Raw genomic sequence first — 20736 nt, forward strand, 5'->3', positions numbered from 1 at the left:
AAAAGGTCCCCTCCGTTTGGTCTACATAACACCCCTTCCCCCGCCTCCCCCCCCCCCCCCCCCCCCCCCTTCCCTCTGCCTGTCTTTTCAGTGACTCCCTACTCATCCTCCTCACACTGCCACCCTTCCTCACTGTCCCTCCTGACAGCAAACGTCCACCAAAACAGTCAGCAAAAAGGCAAGTGAAAGTGGAGAACAGGCCAGGGCTACCACAACTGGGCAGAACACAGGGGAGAGGCGGGGAGCCAAGAATCACTGACCAACCTCCACGTGGTAGGGACATGTTCAGACAGATGCTGAATTTCACTTGTCGTTGGGCAAAGATCAGATCTTGGGAGTTTGCAGCTTGTCTGGGGTGAGACGGGTTGTCTACATTATAGACATGCACACACGGAACACACCCCATATGGAGATGCAAATACACAGACACACACTCTCCACAAGCACTCATAGTCCCTACCACACAACCCCACACAACCCCACACACACACACACACACACACACACACACACACACACATCTCTGCATATGCATTGTGTGTGTCTGTCTCTCTCTTTCTCACATGCACACGCACGTGCACGCGCGCACACACACTACAGACACACACTCTCACATGCACATACATAGCTCTCACACTCACTCACTCACTCACTCACTCACTCACTCACTCTCACGCACAGATCTCAGGCGCGCACACAGTCTCTCACACACCCACTCTCACTCGCATGGACACCTCAGATACACTTTCACATATACATCTCAGACACATTCACCCACTCTCTCTCAGCCCCATCTTCCCCCACCCCCCCCACCCCCATCTATCCATGTTCACCCTCTCCCCCCTCCATCGCCTCTCCCCCCTCCATCGCCTCTCCCCCTCTCGCGCTCTCGCTTTCTCTCGGGCGCTCTCTCGCCCTCACACTCCAGCCCTCACAACCCAGTCCAGTTCAGTCCTTTCCTTTTCTTTTGCCCTGAGGCAGTGTTACACCTGCTCTCCACACTGATGACTGAGTCAGTCCACAACAATGATGGGACCTTGGGTCACCTTGTCCAGATTATCCATTGCTTCATTTAGTCACTGAATCCTTTGACCTTCACTCTTTGATCCTGATATCTCCTCATGTGACCTGTTTATGCTCCTGCGAGCTATGTTTGGTGTTTGTCTGTGTTGAAGGTGCTATGTAAATGCAAATTTTTGCCCTTGGAGATGCAGTTTCCTATACAAGTGCCCAAACTCTCCCATTTTATCAGGTTCTGCCATTATAACATTGAGATCCACAGCCTGTAATTAGGAGCATAACAGATTGTTAAAATATTCTCAGCTGGAATAACTCTTGCATGATGAAAGCTGGAAGTGGGCACAGATGCTGATTGTGTTCTGTCTGTTGGATGTGCTTTGATTGTTAACTTTAATCCTTATAGATGGATGGTCTCACACCTGGACAGAAACACTGCACTGTCTCGTCCCTTTATTCTTCCTGTGGAATGTCCTTAGCACTGTGGTACCTCTTTAGCTTCTTGTCAGAACATTCTTGCTCTTAATCTGGACCCAGGGTTTAAAGAGGCAAAGACTTGCATTTCTATAGCAACTATCACAACCGGAGGATGTTCCAAGGCACACTTCAGCTGATTGATGGCTTCTGAATGTAATGTACGATACCCTGCAGCCGATTTGTGTGGGTGTAGGCTGCGACGGGGTGGAAGGGGAGTGGGAGTTTGGGTCTGTCTGGAAGAGTGCTGCAGAGGGAGAGAATCATGTAGAGCAGACCTCGGGGAGAGTCTTAGTACAGGTTGGGGATGAGGGACATGAGAGTGAGTGCCTGAAGTGGGAGTGGGGGTGGAGGAGGAGGGGTAAGAGATGCAAGAAATGGGTAAGGTGGAGGGGGAGTATGGATGTGTTGTAGGAGACAGGAGCCTGGACTGTGGGGATGGGGGAGGGAGAGATGGGTTCCCGACTGGGGGTGGGGGAGGGCGAGGGTTTAGACTGTGGTGGGTGTGTGACCTTTTACAAATAAGGCATCATCCAGAATTGTGCTGGGGAGCCAATGTCCTGGCTAATGTCCTGTTGGTTTCTAATCGACTATGTTCAGAGATGGACCACCTCTGAAGCAGATGAACTCGTCCAAGGCCTCCTGGGAGGCAGGGACTCTACCACTGTGCTACACAAGCCCCCTACAGCTGTTTTCCACATCAGTTAAAGAATGTTGCATACTGCCTTTCACCCATGAGGATAGCACAATCGGACTTTGGTACTTCCTAGAATGCCTACAGTGTGGAAACAGGCCCTTCGGCCCAACAAGTCCACACCGACCCTCCAAAGAGTAACCCATTCCCCTATCCTATTATCCTATATTTACCCCTGACCAATGCATCTAACCTACACATTCCTGAACACTCTGGGCAAAGTTTGTGCGAAGATTTGTAGCTCGGGTGCTCGTTGTTGTGGTTCTGTTCGCCGAGCTGGAAGTTTTTGTTGCAAACGTTTCGTCCCCTGGCTAGGCGACATCATCAGTGCTTTGGAGCCTCCTGCGAAGCGCTTCTTTGATGTTTCTTCCGGTATTTATAGTGGTCTGTCCTTGCCGCTTCCGGTTGTCAGTTTCAGCTGTCCGCTGTAGTGACTGGTATATTGGGTCCAGGTCGATGTGTTTGTTGATGGAGTTTGTGGATGAATGCCATGCCTCTAGGAATTCCCTGGCTGTTCTCTGGCTTGCCCTATGATAATAGTGTTGTCCCAGTCGAATTCATGTTGCTTGTTGTCTGTGTGTGTGTGTGTGGCTACTAGGGATAGCTGGTCGTGTCGTTTCGTGGCTAGTTGATGTTCATGTATGCGGATTGTTAGCTGTCTTCCTGTTTGTCCTATATAGTGTTTTGTGCAGTCCTTGCATGGTATTTTGTACACTACATTAGTTTTGCTCATGTTGGGTATCGGGTCCTTCGTTCTAGTGAGTTGTTGTCTGAGCGTGGCTGTTGGTTTGTGTGCTGTTATGAGTCCTAAGGGTCGCAGTAGTCTGACTGTCAGTTCTGAAACGCTCCTGATGTATGGTAGTGTGGCTAGTCTTTTTGTTTGTGGCATGTCCTCATTCCGTGGTCTTTCTCTTAGGCATCTGTTGATGAAGTTGCGCGGTTATCCGTTTTTGGCGAATACCTTGTATAGGTGTTCCTCTTCCTCTTTTCACAGTTCTGGTGTACTGCAGTGTGTTGCGGCCCTTTTGAATAGTGTCCTGATGCAGCTTCGTTTGTGTGTGTTGGGGTGGTTACTTTTCATAGTTTAGGACTTGGTCTGTGTGTGTTGCTTTCCTGTATACCCTTGTGGTGAATTCTCCGTTCGGTGTTCTCTGTACTATCATGTCTAGGAATGGGAGTTGGCTGTCCTTTTCTTCTCTCGTGAATCGGATTCCTGTGAATGTGGCGTTGATGATCCGGTGTGTTTTTTTTCTATTTCCGTGTTTTTGATGATTACAAACGTGTCATCGACATATCTGACCCAGAGTTTGGGTTGAATTTGTGGTAGGACTGTTTGTTCTAACCTTGTTTGTAATAGCCTCTGGGCAATTTAGCGTGGCCAATTCACCTAACCTGCACATCTTTGGACTGTGGGAGGAACCAGGAGCACCCGGAGGAAACCCACACAGACACAGAGAGAATGTGCAAACACCACACAGACAGTCACCCGAGGCTAGAATCGAACCCGAGGCTAGAATCGATTCCGGGTCCCTGGTGCTGAGAGGCAGCAGTGCTGACCACTGAGCCATCCCAGGCATCCTGGCAGTTTTTGAAAACAGATCTTTCCCAACCGTCTGCTTCTAGTATTCTGACTAAAAGATCCAGAAAATGTGCCAGCTGTGACAAATGGTGATGGACTGAGCTCTGGGCTGCTTGGGGAGAACCCCTATGCTAAACAGCTCTGTTTCTTGTCTTACCCCTTCAGGTCTGTCAGGTGAGTGCACAGCAGCCAGTGCAAACGGAGCTTCTCATGAGGTACCACCAGCTGCAATCCCGCCTGGCCACCCTCAAGATCGAGAACGAAGAGGTAAACTACAACGCGCAGAACTCATACAGTTGTTTTGTCACTGGGGTGGTGGTGGTGGTGGTGGTGGGGAGGAGAGTGGAGAGAATGTTGAGACGGACTCAGAGGTAGGGGGATTAATTTGGCAGTGAACTGGGATGGTTGGCATTTGAGGACAAACCTTGTTGGCCCTCATTGATAAATCAAGTGAGCGCTAGCATGAGTTAGGCCTCCGTGTGCAGCGCCCCCATCTGGCACTCTATAATTTGGGCTGGCTGCCTGAGGAGAATGGGAAGGTCACTGACAGCAATCCACAAACTCCCCAAAGGCTGGGGTGAGTACACCTGTCCCTCGTAGCTTCACGTGAAGTCAGAGGAACTTGTCTGTTTAAAAATAGAGTATCTTTTGGGTGCCATACTCTGGCAATCCCTTTTAAATTTAAGGTGCATGTCAAAACCAGTCAGTAGTCGGTTAGATGTCTTTGGGAGTGTGAATTGTAGGCTTTTGAATTTGATCCTTTTTTGTTCTTTCCCCGGCCACCCTGTAATTAAGAGCACCATGGGCTCGTTCCTTGCCCACCCATCTCCAATTCTTGTTGGGAAGGTTCAGGGTGTGAGAAATAATCTCTCACTGTTACCCCTGGACCACTCAATTCAGATGTTTTCCAAGAGACAAGAAAACCATTGCAGAGTTAAATGATTCTACAGCTGTCACAGAGGGAGTGGGGATTAGATCAGGTTCTGATTATCCTGATGCGAGTGGTGGCGGAATGTTTTCTCTCAGACTTATCCCACATTAACTGTCTCCCTCAGTCAGACTGAGTTAAAATGAATGGAGTGTGAACACTGGGAGGGAGTAACAATTGGGATTGGTTTTGCCATTCAGAATTCTTTAGATTAAACATGGAAGTGCAGCATCGCACGACATCTCAATGACTAGTGAAGAATGGGGTTAAGTGTGGGACTGAATCAACATTCCCTGTTGTTCATTTTTCGATGTGTTTCCCCTGCGCATAAAAAACATGTGCAGGCAATTTCTTTAAGCACGTGTCCCTTTAAATGTTTTTGGTCAGAGACAGAGTAATTTAAAGGGGATGACTTGTGTTGTGGTGACCTTTAGGTTGCCATGGCTACACAGCTCTCAGGTGGATTATTGGACCGAAGACACTTATTGACTGGGCTAGATACGTCACCTTCCCTTCTCTAAAGAGTGTTAGTGAGCCATTGGGATTATTGCACAAAGGCCCGGGATAAGCATATCCGGGGAATTGGGTTGAGGCTTGGAGAGTTTATCAGCAAAGACAAAGATGACGAAGTCATAGAATCCCTACAGTGTGGAAGCAGGCCATTCTGCTTGTCGAGTCCATGCCAACCCTCTGAAGAGCATCTCATCCAGACCCATCCACGTTATCCTATCTCTGTAACCCTGCATTTCCCATGGCCAATCCATATCTTTGGACCGTGGGAGGAAACCAGAGCACCCGGAGGAATCCTACACAGACTGGGAGAATGTGCAAACTCCACCCAGACAGTTCACCTGAGGGTAGAAACGAACTCGGTTTCCTGGTACTTTGAGGCAGCAGTGTTCACGACCGAGCTTATAATGCCCACCACCCCCAACAAAAAGGAGGTGATTGGTTTTGTGGTGCAGTGGTGTAAGGGAAAGATACATTGTCTTTCAGTGAGCAGAGCAGTGGTAAATACTGGAGATAGAGTTGTGTGAGCCGTAGAGATTCTCCTTGATTAACAGTGGCTAATCGAAGAGTTTTGATTATGAATGCCCCCCTGAAGATACTGAGCACGTGGGTGTGTGGTCCGTAACAGTGTGAAGGAAAGGGCCTTGATGGATTCCCATTCTCTTATGTTGATGTGCTTGCCTCCCCTCTTGCCCCCTCAGGTCAGGAAGACATTGGACGCAACCATGCAAACCCTGCAGGACATGCTAACAGTAGAGGACTTTGACGTGTCTGATGCGTTCCATCACAGCCGATCCACCGAGTCAGTCAAATCTGTTGCCTCCGAGACCTACATGAGCAAACTTAACATCGCCAAGAGGCGAGCCAACCAGCAGGAGACTGAGATATTCTACTTCACGGTAAGACCCCTTTGTGAGACAAAGGGAAAGATCAGTGCCACCTAACTCTGGGAGTTAAGGATGTATCATGGATAGCTGGTTGTGTGCTGTGACCTATCAGGGGACAGTTCCTGTTGAGTGCTGGTACTCTTGCCTTTGTGTCAGAAGGTTGAGAGATTTTCTCATTCCAGAGACTCCATCACAAAATCTAGTAGATGAGGAAGTGCAGCCTTGTTGGAGCTTCTACCTTTTGGATATCAGCTGTCATTATCTGACCTACAGCGAGCTCCATTCATTCACTTGGTTTTGATGGTTGATGATGTTACTCCTGGACAAGTCTGATCCAAGACTGAAATCTGGTTTGAGTGTGGAGTTTTGTTTTTGTTTTAATGAAGGGGATTTTCACTGAAACAGAAGCACACAATGATACAGATTTGGTTCTAACAATAAAACAGAAGTTTAATATGCAAAACAGATGTAGGTAAAATAGAATCAGCCAAACTATTTACATATGACACCAGTTTCACGATTTCAAAAGACATGGGAAAGTACAATCCTATTAATTAGAAAATGTCTCTTTTATGGTTCTTTCACCATAGAGAATTCCCTTCTCCATCACACAGAAGATTGGCCTTAGTTGTGGTTTCAATTGCTTGTAGAATTTGGCCATCTCTTCCTTAAGCCTTCATATAAATGAGTGTAGACTTTCTCAACTTCAAGTAACCCCTTCAGGGTTTTCACCAAGCACTTCTGGTCTAGAACTTTAAACCTAAACTCTTTACGCAGAGGTAACTTATTTGCTTACAATTCTAAACTATTTTCCTTTTTCAGGAGCAACAGTCTTCTACAAACCAAAAACAAAAGGATTTTCTTCAAACTGTAGATGGTTCCCTCAATCAAAAAAGAATTTTCAAATTCTTTTACTTGAAACTTAATGCAGAACTGTTTACTTTGCTTGCTTGTAAAACATATCCAATGAAAAGAAAACCCATTACTCTTCAGGAAACCTCTCAAACTATTTTATTCGAAAGAATACTATGGCTACATTAAATCTGTATTAATCAGTAAATCTCTTTCAGAGACACAGGTCAAACGCACATGCCGGTAGTTCAAAATCCAAAAAAAAAATTCAAGTATAGACAAATCACAAAACTTATATTAGAACTATAATGTTGTTGTAGTTCTCTTTGATACACTTGCTTTTCCATTCATGAACGAATATTCTGTAATATATTGAGGGAATGTTGGTTGTGTTTAGAATGTGATCTCCCCTGTCAAACACTGGACAATCATAAAATGGACTAAGGAATGCAGCTCTGATTGGAGAAAAATGTGAAAAGTCCGATAAAAATGCCGAGGGCTACAGGGAAAGAGTAAAGGAGGATGTGATGACTAGGATCACACTTCTGGCATGGTTACAATGGGCTGAATGGTGTCCTGTGCTGTACTCAGGGGGCAGAATTGCTGAACTAAGCTGATCTTTGCCTTGCCCAGTGTCAATTTGATATGATGGAACCTTGTGGCGGACTGATACGTTGTGAATGCACATGGTTTGTCTTTCAGAAATTTAAGGAATACTTGAATGGAAGTAACCTGATCACAAAGCTGCAAGCCAAGCACGACCTATTAAAGCAAACACTAGGGGAAGGTGAGAGTTGCGTTTGGAAATGTTGCATTGTCTGTGAGCACTGTTAGTGTTTAGGGTGGAGTCTTCAACTCCACTGTAATGGGAGACTTCTTGTAGAAAATTGAGTGTCCTACTATAAGGAAAACAACGCAAGCCTAGCTAGTGTCTCTGCATAGTTGAATTCTTCGATCCCAGCAACATACAGGTGAGATGTCATCTGCACCCTCTTTATGTAGTCACATCCTTCCTATAATGTAGTGACCCAAACTGCACACAGTACTGCAGCTGTGACCTAACTAACTTTAGATACAGCCCCTTCATAACCTCCTCGCTCTTGTAGTTAATGCCTTGACTAATAAGGGCAAGCATCCCTTATATTCTTAACCACCTGAACTACCTGTCCTGCTGCCTTCGGGGATCAATGGGCAAGTATACGAAGGTCCCTCTGATCCTGTGCACTTGTTCTGCAGTCCCACCATTCATTGTGGACTTGCCTTTTTAATCCTCCCAAATTGCATCCCTTTTCAGGATCACATTTCATTTTCTGAGGACACTGTGCTCATTACGTGGCTAAACAAGCTGATTATCAAGCTGTAAGCCTGACCACACATGGCTGGCTGGGAGTGCAGGAGAGACTCTGGCTCAGGCATGGTTGATGTGGATTGACATCCATCAAGCAACAGCCCCTGGCTTCAAGTGACAATCTGTTACAGGAACAGCTGACCACAGCATGCCTGTGTCTCCAGACACGCAAAGCCTCCTAAATCTATTGGTAATCCCTGCTTTTAAAAACTGGAAAAAGGTGGCAATCATCAGCAGGTGAGGCAGCATCTGTGGAGAGAAACATAGTCAACGTTTCAGGTCATTTACCCTTCTTCAGAACTGAAAAGCGTTCGAAATATATTGAGGTTGGAGCAAATGAACAAGTGAGCAAATGAACCCTATCCATGGGACCCTACATTTCCCTTGGCTAACCCACCAACCTGCACATTGCTGGACACTATGGGCAACTTAGCATGGCTGATCTATCTAACCTGCACATCTTTGGACCATGGGAGGAAACCAGAGCATCCAGAAAATCCCACACAGGCATAGGGAGAATGTGCAAACTCTACACAGTCACCCAAAGGTACTATGGGTCCTTGGTGGTGTGAGGCAATGGTGATAACCACTGAGCCACAAATTAGTCAGAAACTATTTCCCTTTCATAAAGCCATGAGGCTTTGCTTGATTAGATCATGATTTTCCACATGTTCTGCTTTTACTTACTAATTGATTCCAACACTTTTCCAGTAATATGTATTCAGCTATTTGGCCAACAGTTACCTGTTTTTCGCCTCCCTCGTTTTGAATAGGGGTGTCACATTAATCAGGTTTAGAATCCAAGAATTTTTGGAAAAATACAACCAACACATTATCTATATCTGTAGCTATCTCTTTTAGGATTCTAGGCTGCATGCTATCAGGGCCGAAACACTTATCTACATTTAGCCCCGTTATTTTGTCCAGTACTAATTCTTTAGTGAAAGCAATATTACTTCACCCCCTCCACATTCTTTAATATAAAAAGAAAGTTTGATCTCTCATCCACCATTAAGACTGTACAAAATATCTGTTTAACTTCTCTGCCATTCCGTTGTTCTGAAAACCATCTCCCTAGATTCATTCTGAGGAACCCATGTCCACTTTGACCCCTCTCTTCCTTTTAAAGAAGCTCTTATTATCAGTTTTATATTCCTCACTAGTTTGCCCTAGTGGTTTATCTTCTCTGTCTTATTTATCTTTTTAGTTGTTCTTTGTTGGATGCTGAATTTATCCCAATCTTAGGGGCCATCACTGACCACCTTATATACATTTTATTTCAACTTTATACTCTCCTTGGTTGGCTGTGGTTGGTTTATCCCTCTTTTAGAATCTTTTCTCCTTACTGGGATGTATTTTTGCCTCCAGTATCTGCCATTGTTGGCTTACTCTTGTTCCTGCCAATCTATCTACCCAATTCACTTTTAGCAGTCTCTAACCTCATTTCAATAAATTCCCTTTATTTAAGTTAAACACAGTTGTTTCTGATCCAATTTTCTCACTCTCCCCAACCACTCCTCATATAGCAAGCTCTTTGTCCTCAGAATCATTCTTGTAAACCTCCTGTGAACCCTCTCCAATGCCAGCACATCCTTCCTTACATACATGGCCCAAAATTGTTCACAACCATCCAAATGCGGTCTAACCAGAGCCTGATACAAACTCAGCAGTACATCTCTGCTGTTGTATTCTAGCCATCTTGAAATGAATGCCAACATTGCATTTGCCTTCCTAACTGCCAACTGAACGTGTATGTTAACCTTAAGAGAATAGAACATTGAACAGTACAGACCCTTCAGCCCTTGGTGTTGTGCTGACACCTTTTATCCTAGTCTAAGATCAAACTAACCTAAGTATCCTTCATTGTACTATCTTCCATGTGCCTAACCAAGAGTTGCTTAAATGTCCCGAATGTATCTGACTCTACTACTACTGCTGGCATCTATCTCTGACATCTCCCCTAAACCTTCCTCCAAACACCTTAAAGTTATGCCCCCTCTTGATAGCCATTTCCACCCTGGGTAAAAGTCTCTGGCTAAATTCTGGATCAGTGGTGCTGGAAGAGCACAGCAGTTCAGGCAGCATCCAACGAGCAGCTATCCACTCTATCAATGCCTCTCAACATCTTGTATACCTCTATCAAGTCACCTCTCATCCTCCTTCCCTCCAATGAGAAAAGCCCTAGCTGCCTCAATCTTTCTCCAGTCCAGTCAGCATGCTGATAAATCTCCTCTGCACCCTGCCCTAAGCTTCCACATCCTTCCTATAATGAGGCGGCTAGAACGAAACACAATATTCTAAGTATGGTCTAGCCAGGGCTTTATAGAGCTACAATATAACCTCGCAGCTCTTAAACCCAATCCCCCTGCTAATGAAAGCCAACGTGCCATACACCACCTTAACAACCCTGTCAACTTAGGTGGCAGGATCCTGAACTAGGACTCTCATGTCACTTTGTGCTTCAGACTTCCAAAACCTTTCCTCTTTTAGAAAAGAGAAATCTTCTGACCGAAGTTCATAATCTCTCACTTTTCTGCATTGTATTCCATCTGCCACTTCTTTGCCCACTCTACTAGCCTGTCAAAGTCCTTCTGCACCCTCCCCACTTTCTCGACACTACCTGTCCCTCCACCTATCTTTGTGTCATCTGCAAATTTAGCAACAATGCCCTGACTACCTTTGTCCAGATCATTAGTGTATGACATGAATTGTTTTGGTGCCTTCTCTGACCCCTGCGGAACACCAGTAGTTGCTAGCTGCCATCCTGACAAATAATTGGCCATGCTAAGTTGCCCGTAGTGTTAGGTAATGGGGTAAATGTAGGGGAATGGGTCTGGGTGGGTTGCTTTTCGGCGGGTCGATTGTTGGACTTGTTGGGCCGAAGGGCTTGTTTCCGCACTGTAAGTAATCTAACCGAATCTAACCCCTTTATCAGCATGCCTTCTGTCAGTCAGCCAATCTTGTTGACCCTGTACCAATTTGCTCATTGCTCAGATAGTAATCCAGAGATTTATTACCTTTTTGGTTTTGCTTTGTAACTTTGCCTTTGGTGCTCATCTTCCTCAGCAGAACTTCTTTCCTCTTTCTACCTATATCATTAGTACCTACATGGATCACCTCAACAATTGGATTTTCCCTCCCCACTCCAAGTCCCTCTGCAACCCAGATGAGAGATCCTGAATCTGGCCAATCCTTGGGACTCTCAATCTTGGGCCACAGAATACAGTGTGACTACTGTCTCTGATTACAACATTTCTCATCTCGCTCCCCTCTTGAATGGCTCTCTGTACCTTGTGCTCTGTTCGGTTTGCTCATCCTTCCCACAGCCCACAAAGGGAGCAAGAATCTCAAACCTGATGGAACAAGCACAATGGCTGAGGCTCCTTCAGCATTACCTCCTGGATCCCTCTTTTTGTCTTGCTCATAGTCACACTGTCCTGACCCTGACCATTGACCGAATTCAAGGTCGTTAAACTAAGGGGTTTGCCTGCCTCCTGAAACAGAGTCCGGGTAACTCTCCCTCTCCTTGATGTGTCACTGTGTTCAAAGCTCAGACTCCAGCTCATCAACTGTGAGTCAGAATTCCTAAAGCAATCAACACTTGTAGACACTTGTAGTTATGTTGTCACTATGTATCACCATGCTCCCATATTATGCAGTTACAGCGCATCCCTGGCCTGGCATCTCTAGCTTATTTACTTAGTTGTTCATTTTTTAAAAAATTGCCTGCTAGTCATTTCGCTTATAACCTGTACATATTTATCCTATTTAATTTCAATCTAAAGTTACCTAAAATATACAGTCAAATTAACAACGATCACCGACAATGAACTTGCAGTTTTCCAGTGATGTCAATCTTTTATGCTGTTAAAAAGATGTTGCAAATTATAAATCAAAAAAGCAAGTAGAATGCAGCTCATCCCCACTGCTCCAAATTCCCTGAACAGTATACTCACTCACTCACTCAGTGATCTCTCCACATGCAGCTTATTGATGTAAAGGCAGCTTTAGTCTGTACATAACCTTGTGCAGTCCCTGAATTGAGAGTGTCCAGATCAAACAATGTCAAGTGAGCTTTAGTTTCACTTTAAAAGAGTACAGGGAGTTTTACTCTTCATCTAATCCTGTGCAGTACCTGTGCATGGAGTATTTGGTGAGGACAAAATAGTGGGAGCTTTACTTTGTATCTAATACCGTGCAGTACCTTCCCTAAGAGTATTTCATGGGGACAGTAAAGAGGAAGCTTTACTCTGTATCTAACTGTATGCTGTAACAGTCCTTGAAAGATTTGATGCCAGTATTAGATTACTTACAGTGTGGAAACAGGCCCTTTGGCCCAACAAGTCCACACCGACCCGCCGAAGTGCAACTACCCATACCCCTACATTTACCCCTTTACCTAACACTATGGGCAATTTATCCTGGCCAATTCACCTAACCTGCACATCTTTGGACTGTGGGAGGAAACCGGAGCACCCGGAGGAAACCCACGCAGACACGGGGAAAATGTGCAAACTCCACGCAGTCGATTGCCTGAGTCAGGAATTGAACCCAGGTCTCCGGCACTGTGAGGCAGCAGTGCTAACCACTGTGCCACCGTGCCGCCCTAGTATAGAGGAACTTTCTGTACCTGTCCTGGAAGTGTTTGATGGGGACAGTGTAGAGAGAGCTTTCAATTTACTATCAGTTTGAAAAAGTAGAGAAAGCTTTACTCTGTATCTAGCCTCCCTTTGTACCTGTCCTGAGAGTGTATAATGGGGGTAGTGTCGTGGAAACATTATTTTCAGTTTAAAAGCATAGAGGGAGCTTTACTCTTTACCTAATGCCTTGCTATCCCAATCCTGGGAATGTTTGATAGGGACAGTATGGAGGACCTTTTAATTTCACTATAAAAGTGTAGAGGCAGTTTTGTGTCTAAGCTGATCCTGTACCTTTCCTGCAAGTGTTTGATTGGATCAATGTAGTGGAGGCTTTATTTTTAGTTTCAGTGTTGAAGAACCTTCACACTATCTAATCCTGTGCTGCCCCTGCCCTGAGAGTATTTGATGGGGACAGTATAGAGGAGGCTTTACTCTGTATCTAACCCTGTGTTGCTCCTGCCCTGGGAGTATTTGATGAGGACAGTATAGAGGAAGCTTTACTCTGTATCTTCCTGAAGAAGGGCTCATGCCCGAAACGTCGATTCTCCTGTTCCTTGGACGCTGCCTGACCTGCTGAGCTTTTCCAGCAACACATTTTCAGTTCTGTATCTAACCCTGTGTTGCCCCTGCCCTGGGATTATTTGATGTCAAAGTGAGTTTTACCTTCAGTTTAAAAGAGTAGAAGCAGCTTTACTCCTTATCCTGTGCAGTACCCTTGCTGGGAGTTTACGATGTAGCAGTGTATTTTGCTTCTTTCTGTTTAAAAGAGTAGAGGGGCAGTTACTTTCAGTTCAAAAGAGCGGAGGAAATGAACTGGGGTTTGTTTAGATTTCTTTAAGCAAAGAGCCAACACAGATATGGCTGCCTCAGTTGCCACCTCCTGTGTTTCTGAACTTCTGAACCAAGATCAGCAGAGATGTTAAGCAGGTGACAAAGCTGAATTTGTGCATTTCACTCTGTTGCCCAATCAACCTCACTGTTCCTTCAAATGGGATAGTTCATGACTTTATGTGGGTTAATTCTTGGAAGTGTTGAGAATGCAGATGTGGAAAAAAAATTTTATTGTTCGCTAAACATCGATCTTTTCCCTTTCAGGTGAGAAGGCTGAATGTGGGACTTCAAGGTAGGAGCCCAGTGTTTCCTATCTTAATCAGTTCAGTCCCAGGCAATACCTGACCAGAGATTCTCTCAGATTCTTGCAGTGAAAGCTCAACCAGTAGAGACACCCAAGTCAAGGGAACGGCAAACTGTTGCTACTGTGTTATTACCTGCAACCAATTTAACCCTTCCCTCCTTGGCCCAATGTTCTCGCTGTGCCCCACTGCCATATTCCACAGTAACCTGCTAACTTCATAAACCTCAGTCACCATCCATGCCTTCACATGCCCTGGGAGTGTTTGATGGGGACAATTTTGAGAGCATTTACTTTCAGTGTAAAAGAGTAGAGGAAGCTTTACTCCTTACTTTCCCGTTTCCCACCATTTAATTTGATAAACACTCTGCATTTACCTGGAGCATATTTTAGGTGTACATGTGAAGGTTACATATTTATTTGTATAACCTGGGATGGCAGTTCTCAAGCCATTTACTGTCAGTGTGCCATATAGCTGAGAGAGACCTGCCCCCTCCCCCCACCTTGGACCATCCCGAATGCTACCCCACTCGCTTCCATGTGATGTTACAGAGGGAGGATCAGACCTTAAAAGCATAGAGGGGGTCCTGGAAGTGTTTGATAGAGACAATGTGGAGGAGCTTTAATTTCCGTGTAAATGTGTAGAGAGAGCTTTATTCTGTATCCAAGCTGATGATGTTTAGAGAGAGCTTTGCATTTAGTTTGAAGGTGTAGAGGAAGGTTTCAAGTGTATGTTGTCGTGGTGACCGGAACCCTCTTTCTGAAACTACATGGGTTTTGCTCTCACTTCTGCTGCCTATTATTGTGTGTGTGCGTGCGCGCGTGTGTGTGTGGAGGAGGAAGCTGGGCAAGTCATGTGACATGGTGGTGAAGAGGGTTCCTGTCTTTGTCTTTTTAATGTCCTTGGCTGTGATACTGACCCATCAGCGGCTTACCTTTTTGAATAAGCCTGCAGGACCCCCGCTTGGAGGACCCAGTGAATGGAGGTAGCAGGCCCTTCATGGCCTCCCTCCAAATGCTGTCTTGTCCATTCACCTGAACCCCACAGGAGCCTCCATTCTCCCTATCGAAAACTGCCCTCTAACTCTCTGCATGGTAGTCATGATTTGGAGACGCCGGAGTTGGACTGGGGTGTACAAAGTTAAAAATCACACAACACCAGGTTATAGTCCAACAGGTTTATTTGGAAGTACTAGCTTTCAGAGCACTGCTCCTCCATCAGGTGATTGTGATGAAGGAGCAGCGCTCCGAAAGCTAGTGCTTCCAAATAAACCTGTTGGACTATAACCTGGTGTTGTGTGATTTTTAACTTTGTAACTCTGTGAACACAGCCATATACTCACATGTATCTCACAGAGCCACCAAACACAGACTCCTCCCCCATCACTTCTCCCCAATACACTGGTGCTCCAACAAGGCTAACTAATCAGTGAAACATCTCCAGGAGTGGACCTGGCTGATGCACTGTGCTGCAGACTGATGAGCAGAGGAGGAGTGTCTCTCAAGGTCTGTTCTCGTGCGGGTTGGCCAATGTTTCCACACCTAAACCCAACAGAGAGCAGGCGTTTGAAAGCTTAGCGAGTATGCATCAATGAGTCAGTCAATGAGATTTGTCACGCTGGGGAGCTGGTGTTGACATGCTCCAAAGGTATTACCAGCTCTTCCAGGTGCTGAGCCTGCTGCTGTTGTTTGGTATACTCGGTCAGTGAGCGTTATAGCTGAGAGATCTCTAAAGACTGGTCGTGGTGAGAGCCGAATGGGATTCCAAAACACCACTGTCCCTCCTTTTGCGACTCCTCGCACCATTGAGAATCTCCCAACCTATGGGAGAGGGGAGTAGGGAGCTGGGCCTCACTGGTGCTGTCCTTAGCTCTGCGCTGCCCCAAACAAATCATTCCCTACCCTGGTCGTATATTATTGCCGCGAATTGTTCGGCAAATCTTGCCTGGTCGGGATCCTGCGCAGAATGATGCTGGAATTGACAGAGAAAGGCGTCTCCTTGTGAGCAAGGATACCTGATGGCTCAATTGCCAAAAGCAGTCCATAAGACTACATATGACAAAGATCCTCACTTGGATGTCCCAGAGTACAGAGTCTGCTGATCTCATCCAAAGTGATGGCATGCTGCAGCGAGCCACACAATGTCTGCTATGGAGACGGAAATAGCAGTGAGACTCTCTGCCCCAGTTGGTGTGTGTTGTGGTGTTAAGGGAGGACAGGAGCTGACTTGGTGGAGATGCCCACAGGCATGGTCACTACTATCTCTCGCTGGCGACCCTATAGGTGAAATTCCAGAGACTGCCCAGTGCCTAAGGGATGTAGTGGAAAGCAGGAGAAGGAAGGAGGTAAGAGACAGAGAGAGGCCTTCCAGTTATGACTGTGTTGCATCATATACTTATAATGGGCACTGATCTCACTCTAGATGCTAAGTAATGGGATGCAGTTGTAGCTGCTGTTGAACATTGTGTCTGTACCTGGATGATTAACTCTTATTTCTGCGATCCACGTTCTTCAAAGTGTATTGTTTTCTGTGTGTTGATTTTGTTCCATTTCTCTCAGGCCCCCATCGCTTCCCCCTAAGCCACAGAAAATGAGGAAGCCTAGGCCTCGCTCACAGTATAATCATAAATTGTTTAATGGCGATATGGAGACATTCATACAGGTACTTGGTGGCAGGCACTGACAGACTGCAAACGCTGAATGGAATGGTGGCTTTCTGTGTCTTTCCAAACCCTTGCTAGTTCTCTCTCATCTGGGGCTGTGGTGCATCTCTTTTGCTCTTGTTGGGGGTCTGTGTTCTTCTCAGACTTCCATCCAGGTAGCCTTTGGGGTATTTGTTACAGATCTTTATCCAGTAACCATACCTATGACCTTGTCACAGCTGTCATAATGTTGGTCCCTGGCTACAAATTTCCCTGGGGAGGGAGTGTTGGAGTCTCGTGTCAAGTTCAAATCTTGTCCAGTTAATGGCTGATCTGAGAGATGTTGTGGGTGGGGCTGAGGGTGACAATAACCCCGGGCAAAGTGTAGTCAAGCTTGAGCAGGACAGACCTGCATGACTCCAGAGGACTCAGTGAGGTTAGGGTAATGGGAACAAGGCTATAGACCTCAGGCCTGTCCTTTCAGCAGCTCAACCCAGGGCCTGAACCCTAAATAAAAGCCCATTCTCTTTTTAATACAAAATTCTGCCGTGCATGACTGGAATAACTTTAAGCTGTCTGACTTTCAAAGCATTCTGTGATGCTGATAAAGTCAACCAGGCAGTGGTGGGTGAATTATCATTTGACCTTATTGAGCTACGTAGGCCAGAGTTGTTGACTTTGACTCCTAGTCTGTGATGGGTTGTGGTTATTCATAAGGAGGAGACAGGCAGGAACTCTGTGTTCCTGTTCTGTGTTTTCTAGAGGACTTACACACAACCTGCCAGCCCCCTTGCCCTCCACTGAAATAATTGACACAGTAAATACCATCCTCCTTCTCCTACAGATGGTGAGCTTGGTGCGGCGGTGGGATTGTGTGTGTCTGAACCCTGTCCCCTCACTCCTTGGCCAGAATTAGGATCTGGGTAGAGATGCCCATGGTCAAGGTTCTACCCAGGAGTGTTATCACGCACAACTGAGCATCATCTCCCCTGCCCCCCCCCCCCCCCCCCCCCCCGCCTCCACCCACATCGAAATGCTGACTTTTATTAAGTTAGTAAGAATGTAAAAGTAAACAGTAAAAATGAGTGAGTTTTACAAGCAAAGCCCATTGTAGGCAGTACTACCTATCGAAGATATGGGGGGTGGAGTTAGGGAGAGAGGGGAGAGACTAAATCAAAATGGAGTTGGAGGGGGAAATAAAGGACTGTATCCCCCACAGTACCCATCTCTCCCTAAAGGCATTGAGAATCGTTGATGGACAGCGCATACTCCTACTCCAAGGACACCCAGGCATGGATGCAACCATGGAAGAGGGGCAGACAGTCAGCAGAGATGACCCTTTCCACAACCCACTGCCCCGACAGGTTTATAACCAACCTGACCAGGCCATCGTCACCTTCTCACCCCACCACCAACTGACTTGCCAATTCCATAACCACTTCAGTGTTTTATCCCATTGTCATTAAGTTTAACCCGACTGTAAGCAAGCTTTTCACCAAACTGCAGCTGCTACCGTGGGTGTGGGGAACGGTTCCTCTCAAAGATACTCAAGGGACTGGACATCAAACCGGGCAGAGTACCCACTGGGAGCCACCCCCACCCTTGCTTTCCACTTCACTACCCCCCCCCCCCCCCCCCCCCCAACTCCCTAAGACTCTCAGACTGAGACAACCCTCCCTGTCCCATCATATCCTGGCCTCTAGTGGCATCATTCCTACTGCAGCCACAGCCATCCCCTTGTGCTGTTGGGTATAAGAATCAGTTCTCTCTAATTGGCCAGCAGCTCTCGATAGGTTTTCCTCTCCTCCACGGGTCTTAATTCAGCGTTGGGTGGGGTGGGGGGGGATGTTGCCTGCTGACTTCTGTCATTGCCCAATCAGCGAGAGATTCGACAGGTCACCTGCTGAGTGGAAGCCTCCTGCCAGCTCTTCAGGCAAGACCCCGTGGTGCCTCGACACGGCCCCAGTCAGTGTGTGGGCAGGGTCTGTCCTCGCTCTGATCCTGCCATGTCATTGGAGCTGACCAATACCCCCGAGAAGGCAAGGCCCTACCTAGCTGCTGTGGACCATGTAACTGGGGCTCAGCAGGAAGAGGGAACTGGGATCTGTTTTGTAAACTCCAGGAGGCTAAGGATAACACAAGACCCGTGGCAATGAGAACCAGGTGGAGCATCCCTATTGCTCATTCTTTCTCCTCCAATCTTTGTGGAAGGCACTGAACTTGAGTTTGCTGTCGTTCCTAACCTCTGGCCCCAATACTGTCTTTCCTCAATTCCATTCATTGTTATTTAGGGATTTTACTCTTGGCTTAAAATTACCCCCATCACTCTGTGAACCCAGTCAACCTCATTTTTTCTGGTGCCAAACTCTTGTATTGGTCTTCAGGATGTGACCAGCACTGACATTCGCTGACCCTCCCTGGGTTACCCTTGGCAACTAGATGGTTTATGAAGGAACCACCTTTACCCTCTTGGTAACTGGAATGGAGTTGCGCAGACACTGAGCTCTCCCTCCCCACAGCATACCTCATCAAAGGACCATGAATCATGACAGCAGAAGATAGGGAGCTATTTGGCTAGGGGGAGCCTCATGATCAAACTCATCTCATCCTCATCCTCGTCCTCGCCCAATTTTGCACTTCAGTCAAAGTTACAAGGATTGACAATCCAACCTCGCTTTCCACCCACCCCCAGATGTGTGATTGTGACCGGCAAAAATCTGGGAATGAGAAAGAAAGTACCTTTCTCACTCAATGACCTGTTGTTGTGGGCAGTGGTGGTCAGTCCCCGAACGGAACCACATCTGTTTTACCAAAACGTCCTCCGCTTACTGCGCGCTCCCAGTCGGCCTGACAACCAAACAGGTTTGTGGGGCCATTTGAGCTGATGTTGAAGTGTCGGCCATGTTGAGTCAGGACCTCAATCATCTTTGGATCAGCCTCAATACGGACAGTGCACATCTCCTGCCCCCTGCCCCACACAGGTCAATTAATGAAATGGGTTGATGGGTTTCTAAGTGACAGTCTGATTGCTTTTTTTTTGCGATGCAAGCGAGGGAGCAACTGAGGTGCAGACAGCCCCCGACTCCATAAGCTGCCACTGCATTCTAGCCTTCTCTGACCTGTCCCTGAGGCCTCTTGTGGGATCGGGCGGGACCTCAAATGACTTTTTATCCTTTGCTTCATCTGTGTTTTTTTCTTGCTTTGCTGCTGACAGAGGAAGAAGGAATGCCCGCACGAGGACTCAGGTATACACTGTAGAGTTAGCTTCTGGAGCAAGGTTGGGGGGGGTGGTGTGGTGAGGTGGAAGGGGTGGAGGAGGGGCAGGGGGAAGTCGGTCCCCACCACAGCCAGGGCCCTGCTTTCCTCAGAGCTGGTTCAACCCTTCCCCAGGAGCCGTGATTTTCTTTCTCCCTCAGTCGAGCAAGCCTTCATCACAGTAAGTTATGGACGAGCTTGTACCATCTCTTCACCACGGAGGTTGAACGGGGACCAGGAATGTTCCAGAAGACCTTGAAGGTTCGACACTGCTGCAGACAACCTGAGTGAAGCATTACACAAGAAAACATTCCCCCCAACCTAATCCACCTGTTCAGAGATGTTATTACACAGCTCTAGACCACGAGGGATTTGAACCTGGTCCAGGGGTAGGGACACTACTGCAACATGACAAGAGGGTCCACTTATTTCAAGCATCTCTCCTTATTGTCTATCAGATGAGTGAAAATGGGGGGAGGGGACACTGAGGAGGCAGTTTGCCTTGCGTCCTCTAGTCACGGGTGAAAGCGGATGTGGTTTACTTCCCCGGAATAGTCCCAGTGAATCTCTCTCTCTCTCTTCCCTCCCTCCTTCCCCCTCTCTCCCTCCTTCCCCCTCTCTCCCTCCATCCCCCTCTCCCTCCCTTTTCCCCCTCTCCCTCCCTTTTCCCCCTCTCCCTCCCTTTTCCCCCTCTCCCTCCCTTTTCCCCCTCTCCCTCCCTTTTCCCCCTCTCCCTCCCTTTTCCCCCTCTCCCTCCCTTTTCCCCCTCTCCCTCCCT

At 46.8% G+C, this 20736-nt stretch overlaps 1 protein-coding gene across 2 annotated transcripts in view; it reads left to right on the plus strand.

The window, feature by feature from the left end:
* srgap3 (SLIT-ROBO Rho GTPase activating protein 3) overlaps positions 1-20736 on the plus strand; it is a 199679-nt gene that overhangs the window by 151344 nt on the left and 27599 nt on the right. For both annotated transcript variants that reach the window (XM_060835747.1, XM_060835748.1), the window contains exons 8-12: positions 3930-4031; positions 5904-6101; positions 7644-7728; positions 14025-14052; positions 16621-16723. In XM_060835747.1, coding sequence (XP_060691730.1) covers positions 3930-4031; positions 5904-6101; positions 7644-7728; positions 14025-14052; positions 16621-16723 — 516 coding nt within the window. The remainder of the gene's footprint in view (positions 1-3929; positions 4032-5903; positions 6102-7643; positions 7729-14024; positions 14053-16620; positions 16724-20736) is intronic.

Source organism: Hemiscyllium ocellatum, chromosome 14 (genome assembly GCF_020745735.1).
Source record: "Hemiscyllium ocellatum isolate sHemOce1 chromosome 14, sHemOce1.pat.X.cur, whole genome shotgun sequence".
In the NCBI taxonomy this organism is placed as follows: Eukaryota; Metazoa; Chordata; class Chondrichthyes; order Orectolobiformes; family Hemiscylliidae; genus Hemiscyllium; species Hemiscyllium ocellatum.